This window comes from Octodon degus, unplaced genomic scaffold, assembly GCF_000260255.1.
Source record: "Octodon degus isolate 3935 unplaced genomic scaffold, OctDeg1.0 scaffold00021, whole genome shotgun sequence".
In the NCBI taxonomy this organism is placed as follows: domain Eukaryota; kingdom Metazoa; phylum Chordata; class Mammalia; order Rodentia; family Octodontidae; genus Octodon; species Octodon degus.
Window position 1 is genome coordinate 15,133,385 of NW_004524597.1, and position 9,976 is coordinate 15,143,360.

Genomic DNA, 9,976 nt, shown 5'->3' on the forward strand with positions numbered 1-9,976 from the left:
GGAGAGGAGAGGAGAGGAGAGGAGAGGAGAGGAGAGGAGAGGAGAGGAGAGAAATGAGGAAACTCAGGCTCAAAGAGGTGAGGTAACATAACCTGTCAGCCTTGTCTATGACTTGAATGAGCCTCCCTCTTCCCATGCCAGAAACTGACCCCAGGGCCGCAGCGTGGGGAGGTGACCAGCTCCTGAGGTTAGAAGACTAGGCTCCTGGTCCCCAGAACTGAAAGCAACACAAATTTCTATGAAGCAGCCAGGCACAGGTACTGCCGGCAGCTGGCAGCATACCATACTCTCTACCACAGTGCAGGCAGCAGAGGTGGGGAGTGGGCCCTGCTCCACGAAGGCCACACAACAGGAGGCCACCCAGCGAGTGCCACGGCTCCCAAGGGCAGGCCATGCCCCCCCAAGCCTCTGCCCACTCCCTCCCTCCCTCCCCTCCTCAGCCCACCCAGTCACATGCCCTACAGGGCGATGTTCCAGCTGGGACACCTTTCTGGGTCTCTGTCCCAGCAGTTCTTTCTGCACACTGTCATGACCCAGCCCCCTCTTGTTCTGCACCCACCTCACCACAGCCTGCGACTGCACTGTCCCCACTCCTCACAGAAGGCAAAAGGCCCCTGAGGCTGCACTCTGCTTCTGATTTCCTTGCCACCCACAAGATTCTCCATGCACTCCTCACAGAAGGCAAAAGGCCCCTGAGGCTGCACTCTGCTTCTGATTTCCTTGCCACCCACAAGATTCTCCATGCACCAGAGTGGCCTGTTGGCAAGTGGCCCCTGTCTCGTGGGTATTATTAGGCCAGATCCAAGTTCAAGCACCCACTGCCACTTGTGTGAGACTGGGGACAAGTTCCTGAACCTCTCTGAGGGGCTCCCTCTTTCCCACCTGCGCAGGAAGATGATCACACCCGCCGGACACTCAAGCACAAGCTGTGGCAGAGGTCCAGCCACATGGGACCCCACTCTTGTCACCAGGCTCACGGAAGATTACTTGTCATTTAACAGACACTTTGTGCTGGCTCCCAGGAAGGCAGGCATGATGCTGGACGTGGGGACGCAGCGGCCAGCTCAAGGAGGCATCTGTACTGCCGAAGGGCAGGCGCCGCACAACACCACCCTGGATACCCAGCAGCACCATTATTCCAGGCCAGAGACAGGAAACCAGCGGCCCATGGCTCAGCACAGCCAAACCAGCTTTGTTTGAACTGAACAGCATTTTTTAAGAAGTTGCCTCCGTTTCCCAATGTGGGGATCACACACACACAAATTTGGATTTGCAGGTTCTCTTGGTAAGGGAGGACTCACTACCGTTCTCAAGTGAGGACCCAGCCGGAACCAAACGGCACGCACCCCTCCCGGGGAGCACGAGCTCACCAAGCTCCACAACTCCACCGCTCCCGACAGCCGCACACCAGCCTCGCCGCACCTACCCACTCATGCACCTCAGTGGCCCACAGAAGATGTGTGTTTGGGCCCACAGAGCCAGATGCTTAATCAGCATTGGACAGAATGAACAGAAGCTCAGTACTCACCCTGTGGCTGTCTCGAGCCCTCGGCGCCCACCAGTTGGGTCCCACTCCGGCCTCCAGAGTCTCCCCAGGGAGGCTGGTCCTCACTCTCGGCTGCTCACGTCTCCTCTGTCTGGCTTCCTGCATGACGCTCTGACCCTCTCGGACTCTGGCAGGGAGGCCTTTCTCTGAAGAGGCTCTCTTGATGTCCAGCACTGATCTTCTGCACTCAGGGTGGGGGTCACCCCGCTGGGCCACACTGTCCTCTCCTTGCCAGGTGAATTTTCTCAGGGCCCCTTTATTCTTGTCAGCAGGAGATTTGGGGGTCAGTCTCTCCCCACTGCCTGGGTCTTCCCCCACAGAGGGCTTTGCCTCTACCAGGTAATTCTGAAACTTTGTGTCATGGCGGTTGCTATCAAAGGCCTTGTTCTCATTTTCTGAGACTCCTGTAACTTTCTTCCTGGGTCCAGCGGGGATGGAAGACACCACGGAGTAACTATCAGCAGGAACCGCATGTGGCAGAGCCCACAAGGGACAGCTGGACTTGGGGGATCCAGGACCCCCCAGGGTCTCTGCCGGCTGCTTGCCTGAGCCAGGAGTTATGGTACCGTGGCTTAGATTCGGGCTGATAGCCTGTTTCTGAGAAGCCTCCCCACTGGGAGTCTCCTTGGGGCTCCTCCTTTCTCTGTCCACCCTACTGAGCCAGCCTGGTGTCTCCCGAGGCGAGCCACTGAGCTCCATCGTGGGGCTGTCTCTGCGTGCCCAGGCCTCCCCACGGACTTTGGTGGACTGCTCTTTGTACTCAGCCATCAGGGCATCGATGTCAAGAACATTGGCCCTATAACCACCTTTCATTTTGCCCGGGAATGTCTCACTGTCCACCACTGTCCTCCTTCTGATCAGCAGACTGCTGGGTCTCTGGTGACTTCTCAGATTCGGGGGAGTTTGGGGAGCACTGCTGGGGGACATCCTGCTGCCACTGTCCTTCCGGTCATTCTGAACACTCATGCCTTCTGCCTGCTGAGTCCTCACGGCATCCATAGTGACAGTTCCTTTGCCAGAAGGGTCCAGACGCCGGTTTCCCACAGAGGACAGACGGTCTAATGACTTCAGATTTGTTGAAGTGTCCATGGCTGGCTCCCAGTCTCTTCCTGGAGCCCAGGCTTTATTGCCTGCAGAAGTCCCTGGCTCTTCCTGACTAGGAGACAACACAGCAGTGACAAAAGGCTGAGGTGATGGAGTCGGAGCTATTTTTTGAGGATGTTCCACTGAATTCTCAGGCCCTGACTTAACAATACTCTTTGCCTTTTGAATATCAGGAATCTGATAAGTGACTGCAAAAAACATTGCCTTGGGTTCCACAGATGGTCCTGGTTTTGTGCCCGGGGAGGTCCAGCCCTGTGGAGCACCTGGGGCCACATCTTGTGTTCCCACATGACCCTGACTGTGAGACAGTTGAAGTTTTCTTAAGGCACTGGCTGTGGGGCTCAAGGAATCTGTCTGTCTCTGATCTACTTTTGAAGAGTTCTCTGGAAGGAGGAGGCTGAATGCCTCAAGTTTTGCATCATGGGGTAAAGTCCGCCGCCTCCATCTATCCATCCTTGGGTCTGTGGGGCTGGCTTTCGGCGCTCTGGCCTCGGGCTCCAACCTTGCAGCCCCCTTGCTGGCAGTCCCAAGAGGTCCTTTCTGCACAAGAAATGCCTCTGGGTGTGCCTGAAGCTGGGAGCCAGAGAGCTCAGACTTGGCCCTGGCGGCAGGAGGGTCCTGAGCACACCCTCCGGGTAGGCCTCTCGCTGCTGCAGAAATGGGGCCTCTTGGCTCTTTTCTGACCCCAGGCCCCTGGTGCTGGCCTTCCCAGATGGGAACCTTGACAGCCCTCAAAAAAGTGTCCTCTGGAGTGCAGGGCTCTGTGCTGGCCACCACAGGAGCTTGATGCCAGTTCACCACTGACCCGTCTGTCCTTGTGGGCGGTGAGCAACTATCCCCAAATGTGTCCTTTGGCTCACGGGGGTCAAGTTTTGGCCCAGTGGCCTCCTGCCCTCGAGCTTCCCAAATCAGACTGGCCCTCTGGACAGACCCTGCCTGACCTTCCAGAGGGTGCTCCGGGCTGGCAAGGCTGACCTCCTGTGACAGCTGCCTCCCCTTCAGTGAGAACTGGGACCTGCGGAGCGTCACAGCCTGTTCCCCCAGCAAGGTGGGGACAGCCTCACTGTGTGCACGTTCCCCCACGGTGTGCACAACATCAAATCTGGGCTCAATCCTCTGCGATGTGAGAGGATTTTCAGTGGGCTTAAGGAAGGGGTTATCTCGGTTTGTGTCACCTGCAGGGTATTTATCTGGGTTGGGCGTGCCGTATTGTCTCGGCTCATCATCCAACGCGGCAGCTCTTTCCAGCTTTCCCGGCTCAGGACTTTCAGGCCATCTGGAACTCTTCCTCCTGGGGTTTGTCACTTCTGGTGGGTCTTTCCCCATCCAAGGGCCTTTTTCAGACCTGGGTGTGGGCTCAGAGACATGGCTATCATGAGAGGTTCTGTCTGCGAGACCACGTCCTGACTGGTCTGCCACCGTGTGTCTCTCCACGTGATGCTCAAACACTGTGGCCCACACCATCTGGAAGTTTCCATCATCTTCTGGAGTGACTTCAGAGGGGCCAGGAGCCCGCCCTGAACTGTCACCCAGATAGCTGCCAGAGTCCTGTTTAGTGCTATCTTTGTGTTCCGCCTGTCTGCATGGCTTTTGGGGCACTCCAGGCTTCCAAGGGCCACTGGGGGCAGGTGCTCGGTCCAAACTGTGTCCTGCCTTTGGCCGAAAAAATAAGCACAGCAGTGTTAAAAATAAGCATAAATATGGAAAGGAAGGGGTAGGGAGATAGCTCAGTGGAATAAGTGCCTGCCTGGCAAGTGCAAGGGCCTGAGTTTGATCCCTGGTACCACCAAAAAAAAAAAAAAAAAAAAAAGATAGAAAGAAAGAGGCAGGTGTGGTGACCCAGCTGACTGACCATTACAGCAGTGAGAGTAATGAATTTCAAGACTCATCACAGCCAGTGAGGGTGACAGCGTGTGAAAGAAGATGCCCTCACATTCTGCCGGAGAAAACACGAACGGGGACAACTAAGGGATCATACACTCCCTCTCATGATTTTAAAATGCTCACTTGGCCAAGTTCTTCCCAGGACTTTTGCTTTACCCACGTGCACAAGGGAACGTGAGCAGCAAAGTTCAAGGAGCCCTGCGCTGTTTCTGAAAGCAAAGCAGCCCAGAAACAACCTAAGTGTCCACCCAAAAGGGCACTGACTACGCAAACTCTGCCGTGTCCAAACAAGAGGCACTTGTGACTGCAGGAGGAGAGGAAGAGGAGGAGGAGGAGCAGGAGGAGGATCAGGAGCAGGAGGAGGAGGAGCAGGAGGAGGAGGAGGAGCAGGAGCAGGAGGAGGAGGAGCAGGAGGAGAGGAAGAGGAGGAGGAGGAGCAGGAGGAGAGGCAGAGGAGGAGGAGCAGCAGCAGCAGGAGGAGGAGGAGCAGGAGGAGGAGGAGCAGCAGGAGCAGGAGGAGGAGCAGGAGGAGGAGCAGGAGGAGGAGCAGGAGGAGGAGCAGGAGGAGGAGCAGGAGGAGGAGCAGGAGGAGGAGCAGGAGGAAGGTCTCAGTGACACTGATATCTACAGACACCTACAAAATACTATGGTCTCATGAGAAGCAAGGCAAACTGCACAATAGTGCATTAATAGTATAAGAAACATTTTTAAAAACTAATCATGTTGTCATAGTTTTTATCTGGATGTGTTCCGTCCCACCTCCAAAGCCTCACATGCTCACTGGCATGGCTTTTGGAACATGAGTAGATTGTGGGGGTTTATAGCTGATTTGCTGCAGGGAGGGATACTCCTTACAGTCACCGTACAGGGAACAACTCCACTGTCCATCAGTGGACGGACAAGCCGTGGCTCATTCACACAGTGGGATGGTATTCAGGTGCACAAGGAGAGAGCGCCCATCTGCTATTACGTGAACCTTGCAAGTGGTCTCTCTCTTTCTCTCACAGAAAGATGGACCTTGAAAACATTACGCTGGATAAGGGCCAGCCAAATAGCCCAGCAGATTAAGGCACCTGCAAGCAGGCGCAAGGGCCAGGGGTTCGATCCCCAGGCCTGCCATGCCAGCCCCACCCCCAGGGCACGCTGAGATAGCAATTGAGACTGGGCATGGTGGCGCGCACCGTAATCCCAGCTCTTGGGAGGCTGTAAACAGATGAATCACTAGGAGTCTGATCTAGTAGTGAGACCCTGAACACCCTGTAGACCCTTCCCTAAAATACAAAAAAAAAAAAAAAAAAAAAAGAAGAAAGAAAGAAAGAAAGAAAGAAAGAAAGAAAGAAAGAAAGAAAGAAAGAAAGAAAAAGAAAGTGAAAACATTACGCCGGATGGAAGCAGCCAGTCGCTAAGGCTACGTGTTCTCTGACTCCCTGTACGTGGGCTATCAAGAGCCAGTGAATCCAGAAATAGAAAACAAACTCGTGGCTGTCAAGGGGGGGGGGGGCTTCTCAGGAACTTCTATAGGAACTAGGTCGGCCGATGGTTGCTTGGCACTGAGAATGTTCTCAGTGCACTTGAAAAGTTACAGTGCAGGCAGGGCCAGAGTTTGCTAAGCCCTATTCTAGATGATGGGACAAACGCTGAAAGTTTTTAAAAATGTATTGATATTTAAATTTGATTTCTACTTATATAAAGTAGACATAAAAAAAAACCCATGAATCCATTCTTAGCACGAAGGAATGTAAGTGATATAGACAAGATTCAAATCCTTTTTGTTTCTTCATTAAATACCAGTCCCCTTTGGATAACAACAAAGAGATATATGTCTTCACAGATGTACATATGTGTATATCTATACATATATGTATGGACTAATATATATTTCAATATTATATATATATGATGGGGTATTTATACTTGAAGATATATATAAGCATATTAGCATATATCATATAGTTTGTTTTATAAATTGAAAAATATACCTATCACCCTAAAGAAGTTAAAATGGCATATTTTATATTATGTAAGTTTTTTTTTTTTTTTTTTTTTTGAGGCAGGGTCTTGCTATGTAACGCAGGCTGGCCTCAAATTTATGGCAATCCTCCTGCCTCAGCTTCCCAAGTGCTGGGATTACAGGACTGCACTACCATGCCCAGCTTTATGTGTATTTTACCGTAATCACCAAAATTTTTCTACTTGTAGAAATGCAATCTTGATGTATTTAAATTAAGGGCTTATCTAAACCTTTTCTTTCTTTCTTTCTTTCTTTCTTTCTTTCTTTCTTTCTTTCTTTCTTTCTTCTTTCCTTCTTTCTTCCTTGTTCCCTTCCTTCCTTCTTTCTTCCTTATTTTTGGTAGTGTTGGAACTTAAACCCAGGACCTCACACATCACACACATCCTCTACTACTAAGCGGCTCCCTAAGCTCCAACTTTTCCTTCCTTGAAATTTTTTGAACACATACAAATGACAGAGGAAACAACAAACCTGCCCCTGCCCCAGATTTCAGAAGAGTCAACCTTCCACCCTTGAGCTTTTGGAGGTGGTACTGTGTGAACATGGGGGCTTTTCTTCAGTTTAACCCCTTTTCAGCCTGCCAGTTTCTTTTTTTTTTTTTTTCCAGCGGAACCAGGGATTGAACTCAGGCCCTTTGTGCTTGCCAGGGAAGTGCTTATTCTACTGAGCCATCTCTCCGGCCCCTCCACCAGTTCCTTTAAACATAAAACACACCTTTGGCAGGATCCAGCTGTTCCTCTCCTAGATATTTACCCAAGAGAAAAAAGTACAAGTCCCTACAACACAGCCTGTACACACGTGATCAGCCCAGCTTCATCCCTAACAGCTCCAAATTGGAAACTGCCCAAGTCAGCAAAAGGGTGGAGGGAATTAGGCCATGGTGGCACTTGCCTATAATCCAGCACGCTGGGAGGCAAAGCAGGAGGACTGCATGTGCGAGCCCAACCTGGGCAACTTAAGGACTTAATTGAGGTCCTGTCTTAAAATGAAAAACAAAAAACAAAAGGCTCTAGATGGAGTTCAGTGTGAAGGTCCTGGCTTAACTCCCAGTACTACCACACACACAAAAAGGTGAATGGACAAACACTGTGCCCCCCCTCACTGGAACAGCCTTCAGCGATGAAAAGGGATGAATGATGTCACGCACTGTGACAAGCCGGCTAATGACTGCGAGTGAAGCAAGGCCAAAACAGAAGTAGCTGGCTCCACTGACGCAGAAGTCCAGAAAGCGCAAAGATGTTTAGAGCGACAGAAAGTAGACAAGGGCTGGTTGGGCACAGGTGGGCAGCAGGGGCACAAGGACCAGGAGGGCGTGTGTACCCGGGGTGCGGATGGCCGTCGTCGTGACTGTGGCAGAGGTTTCCCAGATGCACACATGTGGAAACATGTCCACTTTCATGCATCAAGCATGTGCTTGTTCTGCATGTCATGTGTCCCCCCCAGTGAAGCTGTTTTCTAAGAAAATTAAAGCCACAAAAAAGCATCAAGCACAGCCCAGTCAGCCCTAGCAGTCACTTTATGAGCATTTTTCTATTAAACAGATGAAATAAAAACATTTTCTAGCAAGGCTTAGTGGTGCAGGCCTGCAATCCCAGCACTCAAGAGGCAGAGGCAGGACAGTAAGGCAAACTCACTCTCTGAGAGTTTGAGGACAGCCTGGGCTACAAAGTGAACTCAAGCCCAGCCTAAAATGCATGGTGAATCTCTGTCTCAAAAAGACCAAAAAGAAACAAAACAAAAAGCAACAACAAATTTTCTAAGCAATATCTTTGCTGGTAAATTTCTTCTTTCTTTTGTCAGGTTGGGGCCGGGGAGCTAGCTCAGTAGAATAAGTACTTGCATGGCAAGCGCAAGGGCATGAGTTCAATCCCCAGCTCTGCCAAAAAAAAAAAGACCTTACTCTCTCTGTCAGGTGGGGTGAGGGGGAGAATAAGAATCCTAACAAGGAACTGGAGGGAGTTTGTATCAACATTTTAAACTGAACTCTTAAATGTTTTAATAAAACAGGAACTCATATAAGCAAGCTGTACCATTCTACTTCTTTACACAGAAAAAAACAAAAACAAAAACAAAACAACAAATACCTAAAAATGCCTGATGATTATGTTTACAAATCACCTGACACCTGGGACTGGAGAATCACAAGTCACATTGCCAGGAGGGATGGGAGGCCCCAACCGCAGGGTTGGTGGGGGTGGGGGGAACCACCTTCTTCCCCAGGACTGATGCTCTTTGTCTGAGTCCAGCAGGTCACAAGGAGACCTGAGGACAAGGCCCCTGCTCACCTTCTCACTTGGCTCCTTAGGACACTGGCCGCCCAGCACAGCGTACTTCTCATACCTGAACTCATTGCTTGGAGCCGAACTTGAAAACCTGGGAAAGAGATCTGAGTTACTCACAGGGAGCCAGAGGGAGCCAGAGAATTCCCCCAGCCTACACCCTGGCCCCAGCTCAGCAGGCTGGGACCCAGCACGGCTTGGTCATCCTGGAAACCACGCTGCCCCATTTCCATTGAGGACATTTCCTTTCCTGGCACCAAGTGGAGAGGGCTGGTGGGAAAGCCTACCTCAAGCAGAGCATCGTCCAAGTGGAAGGAGCCCCAGGCTGGGTGAAGATGCCTGGCTTCCAGTCCCTGCTTCACCACCTCATTGTAGGAGCTTGGGTCAGGCCCATGACCTTCCCTGAGCCTCTGTTTCTTCATCTATAAAATGAGGATAATTGGTACCTCCCCACCCTCTTTTGTGGGACAGATAAGAGGCTATCCATGCCTCTAATAGCTACGTGAAGGCGTTCAGGAAAGAATGAAGATGTCCCTGGAAGGATAATTAATGGTTCTTGTTAGTACCCCAGCCACAACAATCACCCTGCCACAGGCAGCCACAAGACTTGGGCCGTGGGTTGCCATGGAATATGTCAAATCTGCCTCTCCCTCTGTGGGTGAGCAGGGCCAAGTTGAGTGGGGTCTTTCCTCTCTGTGTTCCAGTTTCCCCAGTTAGAAAGGGTAAGAGAAAAGAGGGATACAATTTTTCTATCTCTGATGCGTTGTCTGATGTGTAACAGGTGGTCGGTTCAGGCCCAGAAGCACTGAAGAAAAAGGTGTGGAGGAAAACCGGAGCACTTGGCCTCGGCCCCCACTCAGGGGTTCAGTGTCCGCTTTCTAGGAGTGATGAGGTGGAGAGGAGCTGTTTCTGAACTCAGAGCCTCAGTTTCCTCATCTGTCAGATAATCACACAGCCCCTCTGGGGCTCCTCAGTCATAGTCAGAATGAGGTGTGTGAGGTCCCCACACCCACGCCTTCTACAATGTCTTCGCTCAGAGGGTGTTAGGCCTGGCCACACCATTTTCACTTGGAAGCTTTTAGAAGCTACCCATATTCTCTCTCTCTCTCTCTCTCTCTCTCTCTCTCTCTCTCTCTCTCTCTCTCTCTCACA

The 9,976-nt window shown here is 51.4% G+C and overlaps 1 protein-coding gene across 2 annotated transcripts in view; it reads right to left on the reverse strand.

Moving 5' to 3' along the window:
- Kiaa1671 (KIAA1671 ortholog) overlaps window positions 1-9,976 on the reverse strand; it is a 163,372-nt gene that overhangs the window by 109,167 nt on the left and 44,229 nt on the right. For both annotated transcript variants that reach the window (XM_023711831.1, XM_023711832.1), the window contains exons 4-5: window positions 8,831-8,918; window positions 1,529-4,309 (exon numbers count right to left, since the gene is read on the reverse strand). In XM_023711831.1, coding sequence (XP_023567599.1) covers window positions 1,529-4,309; window positions 8,831-8,918 — 2,869 coding nt within the window. The remainder of the gene's footprint in view (window positions 1-1,528; window positions 4,310-8,830; window positions 8,919-9,976) is intronic.